The sequence below is a fragment of the Thalia democratica genome, chromosome 4, assembly GCF_965202585.1.
Source record: "Thalia democratica chromosome 4, ktThaDemo2.hap1.1, whole genome shotgun sequence".
Classification (NCBI taxonomy): Eukaryota; Metazoa; Chordata; class Thaliacea; order Salpida; family Salpidae; genus Thalia; species Thalia democratica.
In genome coordinates, this window is record NC_139168.1 from 38,998,388 (window position 1) to 39,015,882 (window position 17,495).

The 17,495-nt window shown below is 24.8% G+C and overlaps 1 protein-coding gene across 1 annotated transcript; it reads right to left on the reverse strand.

Moving 5' to 3' along the window:
- Positions 1 to 9,439: 9,439 nt before the first annotated feature.
- LOC145834392 (signal peptidase complex subunit 2-like) lies at positions 9,440 to 14,725 on the reverse strand. Its single transcript, XM_082941809.1, has 5 exons — positions 14,618 to 14,725; positions 14,150 to 14,302; positions 12,990 to 13,129; positions 11,591 to 11,673; positions 9,440 to 10,365 (listed from the first exon to the last, which is right to left on the reverse strand). The coding sequence occupies exons 1-5, from the start codon at positions 14,696 to 14,698 to the stop codon at positions 10,268 to 10,270; spliced, it is 555 nt and encodes a 184-aa protein (XP_082797935.1). The 5' UTR covers positions 14,699 to 14,725; the 3' UTR covers positions 9,440 to 10,267.
- Positions 14,726 to 17,495: the final 2,770 nt, after the last annotated feature.

Consider the following 17,495-nt stretch of genomic DNA (forward strand, 5'->3'; position numbering starts at 1 on the left):
GAACAATATTATAGTTTAACAATTTATTACCGATAAAACGCAAACAAGATGAAAAAAGTAGATAACGTCATAACTTAACTTGAACAGAGACAAACAACTTAAATTTAATATGAAAACGTAAATGAAGCTCTAGAAAAAAAACTAAACTAATTTCAAAGGTCAGGAGAAAAACAAGGCTCGCAACAACACATCTCAAACGCGCAGTTGCGCAGGTCATAAGCCCAGCTGATGAGATCATCATAACAAGGCAGGTCTCCGTGAAGAAGAGTTTTGAAATATTGCGTCAAATTGAAAATGTCTTCCAGACAGCTTTTCAAGCGATCTTCGTATTCAGTTTCTTTCACGCCAGTGGCAACCATGAGCGCAATCTTAGACAAAGGTTGGTGGAGACTCTGTAGCAAAGCTCCAATGGCTTCAGAAGCATTCGTGAAGTTCTCAACCAGCTTTCTTTTTGCTCCTATGTTCCCCAAGTTCACAGAAGGGATACTGATAACAAGATTCGACAGTAAACTACTAGTGCTTTTCAGATAGACTTCCATTTTTTCTTGAGTTGCTACTTTTCTTAAGAGTTTGAAATTAGCGGCGTATTTTGGGATTTCGCTATAAAAGATGTCAAATACTTTTCGTTCCCAACTGTTGTAGTCAGCCATGTCAAAGTCTGAAGGCAAAGAATTGAAGCTTTTCTTGAACAGAAGAAAACGACTTGCTAGTTCACGGCAGTAGCGAGAAAAGTTCAGGATCTTAATATGATCCCTGATGCCAACTGAATTGATCTCAAAACTAATTAGAGGTAACTTTTCAACATAGTCTGAGATTTTAGATTCTACTGAACTTTCTGAATCTTTTTTATTCAATTGTTCGTTTGAGAATTTAACTGAATTTGTAACTTCAGTTTGTTCCTTTCTTTTGTTATATTCACCAGCCACTGCATCATACAGTTCATGTAAACAATCGGAATACTGGCGGAAGCACGATCTTGTTTTATCAAGCGCAATTTTTACAACTGCAGCTGTGTCGGAAGACAAGACTACGTCTTTGAAAGATTTTGGACTTATTGCAAGCTTTTCATCGCTGTAAAACTTTGACCGCAATATTTTGACATTCTCCTTTTCCATTTCCAACCTTTCCAAAGCTGCTGCTAGTTCCTTAACAACGATGTTTTCAAACACGTCACTAACAGCATTGCTATTGCTTGGCACGCTGGTTTTTTCACGAAGTTGACCATTGAAGACTTGAGGTTTCTTCAGTTTCAGTCTGAGAACTTTACTGCCGACATTAACTTTGACTGGGTGACATTTGGTAGTGGTTACAGACATTACAAGTAGTAGCAGTTATAAAACAACCTAAAATTATAACAGTTTAAGTACTATGCCTGATAATTCTAATTTTTGTTAAATTTAAGATATGTTAAACTATTTAATATACCTATTTTTTTATTTATACAGAAATAAACTTTATTGAAATTCATTTTATCAAGTATATAATTTTGGCTTAGTTTTTTTTTAATAATTACTTAAAACTTTATATGGAGTTGGAATTTAATTATTAATCAATTTTCAACAAGCTTAAATATAAATCAAAGTGTAAACTTGTCAATATTATGAGTTTACGTACACTTAATTTAATTTAAGATTTAAAATTTTCATAGAAAAGACTACTGCTTCTTTGATTTAAATGTGTTTAATGCTTTTAATTTGTGTTGTATGAACTTATTATGATTTATTATCGTTTACATACTAACTAAATAACTATGTTGAATTGTATACATAAGTTTATTATCAGGTTTGCCACTCTATAAAGCCAAAAAATAAAGTCAGCTTAAGTGACCAAAAGCTTATGAGAAAATTGATAAATAAGTACTATGAGCCAGATGCTTAAAACAATTTCTGTTAACAAAACTTTTTTAAATACCAAAACAATTACAAAAGGATTTATAAAAAGACCAGACTAAAAATATATTCAATAAAATGCTATCATAAAATTTAAAAATATATGTTCAAACTAGCCTAAGTTCTATGTTTAGATTTAAAATCAGCCTAAGTTATCCTGAAAGTGTGACAACTCTATATTATGTTAAAAAAGTTTTAAAATCATAGCTTTTATTTGGGTTGAAGTCAGGCTAAACAAATTGTAACATAACAGTTTAATATTATTACAGTTTTGTTTAACACACTAGTAGTTTTTATATAGGTTAAGAAAGGAATAAAGAAAAAATTTAAAACAAGCCAAGTTTAGCAACTAATTCTAATTAAGTTCAATAAACGGAGAATGAATAGTAGCTCAGAGCTAAACAAATGTTTTAGATTATTAACACTGTTATCATGTTTAATTAAGTAACAACAAACATGTATAACTGATTTTTTTTAATAGCGACTTTACATATAAACCTTTATTAAAAAATTCTAAGCTTTTTCTTAAAACTTTAAATTTTTTCATTAGTTTTTTTAATTATTAATTTTTAATGATTTAATTTATTTAAAATATATTTATTAATTTTTTAAGGCTTTTAATTTTTATCTGTTGAAAATTTGTCTAGTTTCAATGCAAGCAAAATCAATAATTTTTTAACAATTAGTTATTCTAGGTTTATTACAGATTTTAAGCGTATTTTTTTAAGTCCCTTTGATATAAGTAGTAGGTTAATCAGGCAAGTTTTTCTCAAGTTTTAGTATTAGATATTTTCTAAATCTAGCATTTTTTATTTCTTTGATTTCTTAATCTAAAGTTATAATCTTCTTATTTTTAAGAAAATTTTAAAGCAAAAAGATATTAATTTTAGAACTGATAGAAAATAAAAAATAATTATTGAAAGCTATTTCAGTCTTGTAAACAAACTCACTACAAATCCTATTTAGAGTTATAAATGGCAACTACGTATTTAAAAAAGATTAAATACATAATTTATAATTACTAAACTAAATTATGAGCTATAAATTAATCCTTTAAAAATTATTTTTAATAAAGTCTTTTAAGTGTTTTATCTTAATAGATATAATTTTACTTGGCATCATCAATAAGCTTTTCAAAACAAGTATAGTTATATATTTAAAATTTATTATTTATCTTCATTTTTAGCAAGATATTAAATTTAATATAACTATGTTATCTTATAAAATTTAAGTGTTTTTTTGATTAAAAGTTTTTTATAGTACAAATAGTAAAAAAGAAATTAAATACTTATAATAGATTATCTATATTTATTGTAACAAATTTTTATATGTTCTTTCAAAAGATTTAGATCAGAAGTAATCAACAATTGAAGTCTAACTAAACAACCAATGCCTATTAATTTTCTTTAGTTTTTTAGCAGTACTAAAAAGAAATATATTGTTATATATTGAGAGTTGTGTGGGATTCAATCAGAGTGGTTGCTGAACTAAGTTTGCCATTATCCTTAGTAAAACTTGCCACTGAAAATACTACTAAAGTTAACTATAAGGGTAATAATAAAATTTATCTTTAGAAATCTTTTAGTACTGTGCTTGCTCGCTTATCCGGCCATGTTAGGCAAGCTTTTTTTTTTTGTAAATAAGGCTGAATTTGCCTTAAGTTAGATAGGAACAAAATATCGTTTTTTTAATAATCCACCTCATCAATATTATGCAAGGCAAATAATCAAACGAACACTTAGTTATCTTTTAATAAAGTTTATTTTAACTTTCTTCAAAGGACCAAAGAGTTAAAACAAACAAACAATAAACGAAACAAAACTTTGTAAAGTATAAAATTAATTTAAGTAAAACAAATTACATCGTAAACGTGTTATTTAATATCGGAACTCTTTTAAAAAAGAAAAAATGCAGGTTTGTTTGACATAACTTTCTTGTTTCTTGGCATAAAAATCACGAAATCGGATAAGTTGTGAAATACTTTCTGGTGTAGTTTCTGGCTTTTTGTTTTATTCTGCCGGTTGTGTACCAATGCTAAGGTATGTCTGGAAACATTCTTATATATAACCCAGTTTCATCGCAATAAAAAAATTATATTCACTAGTACTGGGTTAAATTTTTTTAATTAAATAGCGCGAAAATATGAATTATTTACACAATTATTTTACGTTTTTGGTTAGTTTTATTATTTTGACTAGATATTATACGACTTTTCTTATACAAAATCCAAAATGAAATACTTTATTTTCTCAGATTGCTAGTCTTTTTTAATTAAAACAAAGCTTGTTCTGTCCAGCACTGAACAAAATATAAACAAGTTATTTGGTAAACAATATTAATGCGAGTAAGAAATTAATAAAGTTTATATTTTATTTTTCAGTTTGCGCAGTATTTTTTTGTTCAACTAACAAATGTTATACTGTACAATTTAGTTCTATTTAAAAATTATTATGCAAGCAGTATATTACAAAATGAGCTCATTAGTGCTTAAACTATAATATTTATTCAAGTAAAAATTATTATAGAAATAACTAGTTAAAATTTCATAATGAAGTTTAAAAAGAATTAAATTGTTTCGATTATTCTTGTATAAGTAGAGGTCTTTCTTTATTCGTTTTAAAAAAATATCAAAACATACAATATTTTCCTTTGGGTTAAACAAATTGAAAAAAAAAATTTATGGATTTTTATAAAAAAAAATTACTTTAAGGAAAGGTTAAAAGATAAATAAGATGAATATGTTTGTTTACTAAAACAAAAGCCATAATTATTATAGTTTAAATATAGATACAATATACGTTATATAACCCAATAATTATACATTGTGAAATGGAATCAATAAGCATTAGTGGTTGACCTAGTGGTTGACACATATACAAAAAAATATTTAATTGTATCTTATTTCGAATTTGATACAATTTTGTGTATGTAAGTGATAATTTAGAACACTTACATATGACTTATAGTAATATTACTATAATATTAGTAATAGTAAACATCACTATAACACATAAAAAATTAGTAAAAACTAAACACAATATTTAAAACTCTTGTGTATAGCTATTTGTTTCTTATTTCTGTTTTTTTGTTAATTTCTAATTGTTTGAATTTTGAGCACCTTTCTCTAGCTTGCATTTTTTCAACTGAAAGCGCAGTGTATTACTGACTAAAACTAAAAACAGACTGCGGGTACCCTTTAGTTGCCGTATTTTAGTTTCAACATTTTAGTTAATGCTTATTGATTTATTTCATTTCACAATGTATTTCGCATTATATAACATATATTGTATGTATAAATAATCTATCATAAGTATGGGTTTTATTTTAGTAAATACACATATTCATCTGATTTATCTTCTACTCTTTTCTTAAAGTATTTTTTTATAGAACTCCGTAGAACTGTGTGAATTTGTTTATTACAGAGAAACATATGTTAGGTGAATGAAGATAAGTACTGTGCAAGTTTTTTTATTATGTATTCCAGCGAATGTGCTTCGTTAGGACCAGGGCCGTGTTTTGACTGGTGTCCTGTTTCCTGTGAACCCCATGAAAAAAGAAAAAAAAGATTCATAGAATATCACTAAAAACGTTGTTTATTAACTTTGTTTTGGTTATTTGATAAACTTTGAATAATGAATGTTGAATTTATAACACTGAAAGATAAAAAAAGTTTCCTTAACAACAAATGCTCTTTTTTGCCCAGCTGAAATAGATTTTAAATAATATTTCAATAGTGACGTCATAATAGGTAAAAGTTTAAAAGTAGCATTTTCTTTCTAGGAAAATTTTTACTAAGATGCTCTTAGTGTAAATAACTTTTAAATTTAATACAGTATTTTTTTTTGAACTAGTAAGTACAGTTTTACTTAAAAAGTGTCCAATATAATCACTAAAATTTTATTTTACTTGTTTGGTTGTATATAATAATGTTGTGTGAAGCTTTTGTACTTTAAAATTTATATTTTTTGTTTATGTGTCAACCAACTTGGTTTAAACCTTGAAAAGTTCAATTTAGAGAGTTTTTAAAATTATCTTTAGACCTGCCAATTTATTCTTTTATCATTTAATGGTATTTTAATATTTTTTATTCAAGTTGTTTTATTTTTGTATATATGTTAGCCACAAATTTTGTTCTTCATTTTTTGAAATTTTTAACTCAGAGAGATTTCAAAATCAATATTAGAATTCCTGCACCATCAGGCAAACATTTAATTATAATTTAATGATTTTTTAATTTAGTTGTAAAAGTCTAAACATTTTTTGGTAATTACCTAGGATGATGTTGCACCAATATCAAGCTGAAATTATATTGTGTTTAATATCTTTTTGAACCATAATTTTATGCTTAAAATCAATATTTTAAGCCTTGTATGTTTGATTTAAAATTATACTTCGTTTTAAAGAAGCTATATAAATACATAGTTAGAATTAAATTCATTTGTTATAAACTAAAATACTTATTTTATTTTACTTTACAGTATAGTAATGTATATAAGTTAAGTATAATTTGCTTTGTTTTAAAATAAAAAGAAATTAAATATTTAAATTTTATTGGTTTAGAAAAACAAGTTTTAAGCCTATAATTATGGTAAAAAACAACATTAAATTTAATATAATTTCAGCTTGATATTGGTGCGACATCATCCTAGGTAATTAATCATTTTTTTTAGTGAAATTTAAATTTTTATAGATAGAATTACTTAAAAAATATTATTATTATTAAAATATTTTTTCGGCTAAATATTGCGTACTTAACTGGCATACCTAAGAAATGCGTACTTAAGCAGGAAATTAAGAACTAAAAAAAATTGTGAACTCCCTTTAAAAAAAGTCTAAACACGCCCCTGGTTAGGACCACTATTAACAAACCATTAGCTTCTTAAAATAAAAAAGAAGTTTAATTAACGGAAAAGGACTAACACATAAAAAACTTTCATAAAAAAAGTACTACACTTTTTTTTGAAAAAGCAAGTATAGCAATGAACATAAATGCATGGTTTTGCATTTAAGAATACCGTACTTAAACAAGATGCCTTGAAAAAATTGGTCTTCAATGTTAGATATGATTAGAATAAAGTTGGCTTGGTTATTTTTTTTTCTACAACTACAAACAAGACATGTAATTGGTTTGACTTTAATTATGATTATGTAGGTGTGTTAAACGCTTAACACACCTACAGAGTATTTATTTGCCAAACTTCTACTACTACTTATTGTAGTGTAAGTTATACTAAATATTTTTTTTTAAGAAAATACCTAATGTTTTTTTTCTACTACTTAAACAGTTTTATTTTTCTTTTTTTACATTTTTTACATCAAATTTAAACATGCTTTTATCACATGTTTCACAAAACATTTGAAGCCTCATATACTGTGTATATAACAATGTGTTAAGTATTATGTAATTTATTATTTCAAATATACAGACTAATTTTATTTTGTTAATTATTTTATTACAGTTAATCTGTTTTAAAAAGGTTCTTCTTTAAACTCCTTGTGACTTCATTCAACTTATAGCCTCTCATACTGCTTCCAAACTTTTCTTCTCTCCAACCGCGAGGAGTAACATTCCATTGACTAGTCTTCCTTCGTTTCATCCGCAGCATAATAAGTTATTTAAATAATATAGTATAAAAATGTAATAGAAAACGAGCATTCTTCCAAAGATGTATCAACACTACAGTCCTTCAACTCAGTAATCTCCTTTCAACAAATCACTTTCGAGTGAGATACCAATCCTTCCCACAACCCTTCATCTATCGAGGAATGCAAGCCCATACGTCATGGATCTTACCGACCCCATAAAATTTATAAATTAATTATAACATCAAATTTATTTTTTGATAAACTATTACGTTACTATAAACTGGTTGCTTAGTTATTGAAATCAAATTAGACATGTATTTAAAGTAAAGCATTGAATTTAGCAGAATTAAATAAATCTACTTCTTTACTAAAGTCGGCCGGATTAGCGAGGATTCGGATAAACGAGGATTAGTGAAAAATTACTGTAATCAAAAAACGTGACTATATCAACACGATCTGTCTTAAAATGTTTTTCAATTGGAAGTTTTAAACTCAAAAGACTGAAACTTAAAAGCATCTAAGTTAATTTCCTTGTAGAATTAATAATAAACTTTAACTTTGTTATTAAATATTTATTTCCTCAGCTTCACATAAGTTTTTAAACAGCTTTGAGTAATCTTGTTTTATTTTGCATAGTTATTGATACAACAACATTTCACTTTATCCATATTTCAACTATTTTTTCTTCGTGAAATAGTATTATAACCTTACTTTTTGATTACGGTTATATGAAGTTAGTTATAACTTAAAATCTTAATAAATTTTATAGTATTTTTTTCTACCTAAGTATTTTGGTTAACCTGTCTAACTTTTTGTTTTGTATTTTTAAACTGTTGTTTATTAAAGGCTTCAAGATTTTAACGTTGAAGTTTTTTTAAATAATTTTAGTTCTGTTCTCCTAGTTAAAACTGTACTTTTTTTTTACGATGATTTAAGTTGCTAAAGTTAGCTCTTGTAAACTTTTAGAATTTAAGATTTTTTGTTTATGTTCTTTTGGTATAATGCACAAGTTTCACTAGATGTGTCTTCTTTTTTTTTTCAAAAAGCCCTCTTTAAAGAAATTAAAACGCCTCAAACCCAGAATATCTTTCCCATTAACGAGAGTTGTTTGTTTATATTATAATTTGTTGTGTAATTTAGCTTACTTTACTTATTTTAGACTTAATGATCATAAATATTATATAGTTTTATAACAGTCGGATTTAATATTAAGTATTTCACCTATTAATAACTATTATCTGTAGAAAATATCTTATTTTAATGAAAACATGTATACACCTACTTTATTCTATGCTTCTATTCTCTCATTACAGTAATTATTATTTTTTAAAGAACCGAGTTGAAGTGTGTTGATTCGTTGACACACAGAAACATATGTTGGTAGAATAAAGGAAGATTACTGTATAATTTGTTTTTATTTATATTCCAGTGAAGTTACTTTACTAGGATCTTTTGTTAGCAAACAATGAAAACTACATTCTGAACACTTATAAGTAGATAGATATATATATAAGTCTATCGATAATCTTAATTTGTTTCAAAACTAAACTTTACCAGTAATTTCAACCAATTATTAACTGTTCAACTGTTTACTTATAAATCTTAGAAAGTATATTTAAGTAGTAAACAAGTATATGTCAAAAAAATTCTATAACTTGTAAACACCTAACTCATTATTTTTATAAATCTAATTTAAGTGGTGGACTACTAAAAGTTTGCGATCTTTGGCTTTGACCTTTTAAATGCTGTATTTTTGTTTACTTTGGATAATGTTTTATTTAATCTTAATTTATTTAAACTGCATTCGTTTTGTGCTTCATCTTTGTTTTTACTTTTTCATGTTTATTTCTCTACTTGATTGTATAAATTAAAATATTAGCTTAATTTATAAGTATTATTTCTTTCGTTTTTTTTTCGAACTGTAAATTTATTATAAAAACATTTGATATTATATTAACAATTTAAGCTGTAAATTCTTATAACGTTAAAACTGGCTTATATCTTAATTTAAAGCCACTTTCGAAAACAATTAATATACTTTAGTTTGCACAGATATTATTAAAATAAGCAAGATACTTTACTGTTTTGAAAACAAGTAGCTCAGATAAATTTTGCCTGTAAACAATCACATTATATATATAACCTTGTTTTGCACGGACTAAAAAAAATTATACTAATCTTACTTCACATTAACGATTTACAAATTTTAATTAGCATTGAATTATAAAATATAGTGAAGTATTGTAGAGTTGCAATTATAAAAAAATACATACTTTCAAAAAAATCAATTTAAAATATTTTGTTGTACTAAAACCAAGTCAATCGGCTGAAATTTAAAATACGTTAGAAATTTTCGTATTTATTCTAAATACGTTAGAAATTTTTGAGCAGCAAAAGAATTATAAATGTTTCCTCTTATTAGCTAAGAAGTTAGTTTTGGTTTTATTTTAATTTAAAAACTGTTCGCCTTGAAACTTTTTTTTTGTAAAAATTATGCTATAAAAAATAAACACCAAATAAACTTTATTTATGTGAACATAATAGCAGACATCGAAAACTTAAATTTAATAGCTTAACATAAGGATGACAAATAGTAGTCATAAACAATCTCTAGTTGAAAGTAATTTAAACAAAAAATAAATAAACCAACATAGTCTTCTTAAGAAATCATACACTCTCTAAAAAGGAAGATAAGCCTAAAAATTGTAATATAAGATGATTTATTTTCAACAAAAATAAATGTTTTTAATTTTTACCATCAACTTTAAGCTAGACATAGTACTAAAATATGCTTATTGAGTCTTCTTTTTAGCAACTCCAGTTACCAAACTAAGAACTACTGGTTTAAATGCATCCATGGATAAAACTCCATTTACATCAAAAAATTCGCCTGCAAAATATTAATTGAAAAAATTTTGAATTCAAATCAACTTTAACCATATTAGAATATAATAACTGTTAATTCTTTAAAAAATTCAAGTTATAGTATTAAAAGAAGTTTAAAATACAATAGTATATTATAGTAAATTAAGAAAATTTGGTTTAATTTAACACAAAGTGAATCTTACACACGATTTTTGAAGTAAACTTCACTGATATTTTATGAAAAATTATTTTTCACTGCATTGATTAAAAAAAATAATTAAATATTAATAAAAATATTCAATGCTATATTATTTGAAACTATTTAAAAGTCTTAAACCATTCTTGGAAATGTCAATAATTAAATAATACTATACAAATACTTTAATCAAATTTATAAAAAAATTAATTTAATATTAACTTTTTTTTTAACTTCATTTTCAAAGGCTAATTTCAATTGAAATAATCTAATTTTCAAATTTGAAAGTTAGCTATAATAGATAAAATTAACTTTAATTTAGCAGAAATGCAGAAACATTTGAAATAAAAAAAGCTTTAGTAACATCATAAGGTTCTTAATAAAACTGCCTTAGTTGTCATAACTTGTGTTTTAGTAAACACAATGGTTTTAACTCTACATGTTGTTTTACTTTAACATCGTTTTATGTCTAACTTTGATAAATAAAATAAAAAACAGTTTTAAAACAAATATAGTCAAGAAGCTTCGCATATGACGGATCTTCTTAGAAATAAACTAACTTTTAGCTACAAGATTGTACTAGAATGTGATATAATAAAACAGTTTGTGGGATAAAGTCAAGTTCCATGAAGTACATTAATGCTTACAAATCTTATTGTTAATTACTTAAATAATTAAATAGCAATACATATTTTTATGTAAATGAGCTTTCAATTCATTTATAGAGGCTAAAAATTGAGTACTTTTGAAAGATATATATTTTAAACAATATTATTTGTTACTTTTAAATTTGTGTTAATAATAAGACTCTTATTTGGGAGACTTGATTCTAATAAAAATTAGTAGCAAACACGGTTCTTTATGAAAAAACAAATTTTTGTAAGTCCACATAATTAAATCGCTACTCACAAAATTAGAAACTAAAATATTAAAATTTACACTTGATCACAACTCTGGTTATAATCTTTTACTTAAAAAAAAATTTGAACTTATACTAAACATATTGACTGTTAAGTAAAATAACAATATCTATAGTGCAAACTAATTCACTCACCAACACATTTCTTAACTGAATCCTTTGTAACATTTCCGTTTCCATCATTTCTTTCAACATTCAGTTCATAAAACTCATCATATCTATTTTTATGTTTATTGATTAATACTTAATTAGAATATACTATATAACGAAATACTTAAAATACTTGTACAGTAAAAAATAATTAAGTCAAGGTTCAAAATCTAAGGAGCTATTTTGACTGAAATCATTTCTTTTCGCTTTCATGTGTCAACAATCTTTGTATCGAATTTTAACTCCTTTAGGACTTTAAATGCATGAGATATTTTTTTACGAGAAACTTTTGATAATGAGTTTAGGATTTACAACACCATAGTAATAAATTTAATATAATAATTATATAAGTATTCATTTTAAGACTTATTAATTTTATAGGAATTAATAATAATATTCTTCAAAGCAACACGGACTGTTAGGCATTGTAAATAGTAACTACAAAATAAAATAATAAGTTTTGTTAGGAAAATACTAAAATATACCAAAAATAGCATAGGTTCTTATGTGAAAGCCAGAAGTATGAATAATGATACTCATTTTAATTAAATATAAAAATCTAAAACTTTTTAGATATAGTTTGTTTTATAATGTTTTGATATAATGTATTTTCCACAACTTTTTCATTAGTTTAATTTTCAGAGAAATTTTAAACTTATCTACTTTCCTGTTTATTAAGCTAGATACCTCAAATTTTCCAGGAACATTCTTTAAATAGTTAAAAATACTTCAGCTTTTGAAAGTTTTAGGCAAAAAAAAATTATTTTGATAAAAAAAAAGGTTTTCACAACTAAAAGTAACTTTTATGTAGAATTATTTAAATATTTGTAAAGAACGGACTACTCTAAAATTTTAAAGATTGGTTAAAAATTTAAAGATAAGATACACTTTTAGTAATTAAGTTGTTTTAGCTTTAATAGTTTTTCACCTTCTTAAAGAAGCTATTAAACTCATCAACCATAACCCTTAAAAGTTAATTTGAGTTTTGTAAAGGTTAAAAGTGTCTGATAGCAAATATAATCTAACTCTAGATACTAATATTAACTTTTAAAAGTCAAGACCTTTAACAGTTCTTTAGAAACTGAGATTTACATATTGTTTTGGAAATAATACTACTATTGAATAATAGTTGTTAGAAGTCTGTACTTACATGTGAAGAAAAATTGCTTTATCTACTCAGCGTGATAATTTAATGATAAACAAACAAAAAAAATACGTTCCAGTGATCAATTACCATAAGTCTTAGGTTAGCATTTTTATAAGTCTGGTCTGTACATAAACATCACTTATCAGAGATTATTTTACAAAACATAAAAAAAAAACTTTTTTTAAATAACAAGATCATTTCATAAAATGTGTGCTTAACTTTATGAAAAAAACAAACTTCTTAGCAGTAGATGATATTCTCCATACAATGTCAGGTTCAGTGCCAACAGGATCTTCTTGGTGTGCCAGTAGAAATGTTGTTTTTTCAATATACTGCATGTAGTAGGTCAAAACCAACATCAGAAGTCCATATGATGCCTGTTATTTGGATAATAATTTTAAACTTTACAAATACTTGGAATATTTCTTTTTTTTTTGATATGTCAATATCACAATAAAATTATTTGAAACTTAATGCCATAGGGTTTAAATAAAACTTTTTTGAAAGTTATTTTAGTTGTATTTTTACATTTCTAAAATCATATATTTTTACATATGAAACTAAGTTATTAGTTGCTCATCATTGTTTTTAAAAATACAAAGTAACTTCTGAGATATAAGTGATTACAGTTACAAAGTTCAATAGATGTTTTATTGAAGGTGAAAACAGACTATTTCACAAAAATTTTACTTCTCTTTCAGTTTTTGAGCATTTGTTTTAAAACTTTCTTTCAACTATCTTTTGTAAGTTGTGGACAACTTGTTAGAAATTAACTTTTTTTTTATTCAAGAAAAAAATTTGAGTTCTTTTTAATTTGGTCTAAGAGATCTAAACAAGCAATGCTCAATACTCGTTAGAAAACCAAAACAATCGGTTTTTACAAAAACACTTATTGACTTAGGGATTAGAGTTATGAAAAGCTCTATAGAATTAAAATCATATAATAAAAAACAGTTGTTTATTTTCTTTAAGTTAGTCAAAATATATTTTGACTTTTTACTAGTTTTGCAATGTTTTTAATTTAAAGCTTTGAAATTGAAAAGAAATTTTATACATCTATGATTAAATAAAAGCTAATACAAAAAGAACAATTGATAAAAGCTTTTATTTAAAAGTTTATTATTTTTGTATAAAGTACAATACTTATTCATAAGTGTTTGCAATTACTTAAAAAAATATTTTCTAAAATGTAACTACTATACCTTTTTATTTCGACAGTTCAATTAAAAACAAAGTATACTGTCAAGCTTCATCTTTTAATGTGAAACATTTAAAAAATAAAGTACACATTGATATGATAAATGAATAAAAAATGTTTAATCAAGTTTTTAAACAAATAAGTCAATTGTAACTAAACTATAAACACTATAATAAATAACAATACTAAGAACACATACCACACAAACTAATAGAACGGCCTTTGATGCAGGAAAAGGATGGAGCCAATCATAAACTATAGCAGCTCCAGCAAATAGGACAGCAATTGTACAGATTGCAAGTCTCGTGTCTATTAGCTTAAAGTTTTCTTTGTATCCAAGTTCCAAGACAACCTGCAATGGACAATGTTAAAATATTAAAAATTAATGTTACTAATATTGATAAATATAATCAAAAACCTTTAAATTTTAATGTCAAAACTTTTTTAATAGCTAAGGCACACAATTTTAAACAACTTGATTTAAAATATAAAAAAATATAATAACTTATAAATTGTTTTTATTTAAAAGGCCATAATAAAACTAGTTTTAAAAAATTTAATTAGCTAGCATTTTTCTACTTAATATTTTAGACAGCTAACTTAGATCAACAAACTAAGCTTTTACATAATAACCTGTTTTAAATCAAATCAATCAAAATATTTATACCTGTTTAGCAGCATCATCTAGGGCAATTCTTACTGCATTTTGGTCATTTTTGTCTACTTTAACTTGATTTTCTTGGTCCATTACTAACTACTATAGTTTTATATCACTATTATTAACAAAATTATTTAAGACATCAACATTAACAAACTTTCTATTAGATTAAAATTAAAAAATCAATCCAAGTTTCAAATTGAAATATGCAAAAATAAAGTCTGCCAAACTAAAAATGAAATTTTAATTATTAAAACCTTACTACAAAATGTTAGGTGAAGTTATAGTTATAAAAAAAAATTACTATACAACATGTTAAAGATGTTTGGATAAAACTACAAAAACCAAAATGTTTTTTGTTAATGGTTACCGAAGGTTTATTGAGAATGTTTTCCAATTTTTTAAAAGAACAAGTCTGTTTTTAGTAATTAAACTTAAGGTAAAAAACTGTTAAGATTGAAAAGATAGTGTAATACAATTTTAAATGTGCAGCTTAATAAAAATTCTAAATAATACATTCAAAATTTTTTATATTTGATATATTTTTGTTTCTCATCTAAATTTCATTACTTAAAATGTAAAAAATATTTAAAACTCTTAGATTTTTACAGTTTTTTAGTGATTTTATTCTACAGTCAAGATTTTTCAAAGATTGAATGTTTTTTGGCAAACCTGTATCATAGTAATAGGATTACACAATGTTTTTGATATCATAATCTAGAGTTTTATACTAGCTATTGAAAATCTTTTCTGCTTATTTATTTTTGAGGTATAATGGTACAAAGTTAGTGAGTTTAATTGTTTGCTTATGGAAGGCTCGAACCAAAAAAGCCTAAAAAGATTGTTTTGCCAAAAACCTATTTGTTCTTCATTTTGTACCAATCTTTTTCAAATTTTTACTGAAAGTTTGTTAGTATTTAGAGGGTAGCAGCTGGTTTTTAAGATCTTTTATTCCAGGTTTTTTTAAGTACAACTTTTTTGATACTTCTTTTGTATTAAATTTCTAAAAAAGTATTGCTAATTTATTTGTTTTTCAAAATAAATAAAACTACAAATAATGATAATAAAAATAAAAACTGAAAAATTTAAACCAACTAAATAAAACTAAATGATGGAGAACTAGCTTTTAAGATAACAAATACATATTGAAAACTGAAACAACTATAACTCATTTAATTTTTATATCTATAGCCTAAATATTTTGATATCTTTAATGTAGCCAGTTTTCTCAAAAAATTAATTTATATCAAAGTTTAAGATTTTCTTTAAACTAGCTTTAGATAGACTAAAGTGTAGCAACTTGGTAAATAATATTTCTGATATAAAGTTAAAAATTAATAATAATAATAATAATAATAATAAATGTGAACAAAAAAGCATATATTAAGGTAACCACTGGTTTTTAACCAGTTATGTAGAATTTCTCATTAATAATTTTAACTAAAGATTTTCCAGAAGTCTGTTAGACAAATAAAAATTTGTTTTTTTTTAATCTTAATATTTAAACTAGTGACCATAAACTAAATTAAATACACCTTTTTCTTTTGTAACTTAAACTTTAATAACTTGTTTTAATTATATTTTATATAAATAATTTTATATATGTTATAAAATTTTATAACCTTAGTACAATACAGTGATTCTTCCCGATAAGAAAAAATTGCTGGAGATTTAATGATTAAACTTATAAAATATTGTTTATATCAGAAGTTATTGAAAGAAGAATTAGCTGTTGTACTTTAAATTTTGTACCAAAACATAGTTAAATAAACTTAGTTCTTTTGAAAAGCATGCATTTTAAGTAAAAACTTAACTTTTAATCACTTAACATCATAAACATTTATTAAACATAAACAAAAATAATCAGTATGTCTAAAGTAATTGATACTCCTGATAACTAATTCAAGTTTCTTAGTCAAGTTTTTATATGGTAGAAGAAAATCTTACTCTTCCCTTTACAAACATAAACATTTTGAAGATCAATCAAGTTAACTACATCACATGTAACTATACCTGCCCCTTTAAAAACTACATTAAACTAAGAAAAATAAAAACTATCTATTTTAACTCAAATAAATATCCCTTGTGACACTTCATTTGGCAAATACTAATAAGGTTAAACTCTCAACACTAAGACAAAGGGCAGAAAAATCATAAAGCTTAAATGGTAAGCAAGTATTTGCTGAATCTGCAACAAAAATATAAACATCAACAAGGCAGTTATGTGATCACTGCCTCTGAAGTAAATTTACAATCAACAGTTGCTTATTTGAATTAAAAAAATTTGCTAAAGTCATCTCTTTTTAATGATTATAAATTGTTGCACTAACCCTTAAAATTTAAGTCTCTTTTTTTATATTACTTATTTCATTATACATATGTATTCATAAAAAGAATGTAAAACTGATGTTTTTCTTTACAATAAACTTGGCTTTAAAAATTTTAATTTGCTTTAATTGTCTTATTATGATACGTGTTTTAAAAGTTAAGCTTTCAGTATTCAGTTAATATACCAAGAATAAGACAAGTTTAACATTTGTGAGCTGCAAATTCTAGGCGCTTCTGATTAGCTAAAACTGTAGTTTTCTAAGTTTAAAGCTTCATAAAATAATTTTTTTTTTGATATACCTATTAAGTGTTTAGGAAAAGTAGGTTAAAGGTAAGGATCTAGATTTAAAACTTTGGGTAAACCGAGCTATTAATAAAGGTTTGGAAGGGGTAGATTTAAAAGTTGCACGAACTACAAGAAAGCACCAGGGGACAAAATTGCACAAGAGCACAAAATTGCACGGAGATACTTTTGCTAGAAGACACTTTTGTACGAAGAGACATATTGAAAGAAGATAAAATTGCACAAAAACACTTTTGCACGAAGAGTAACTTTTGC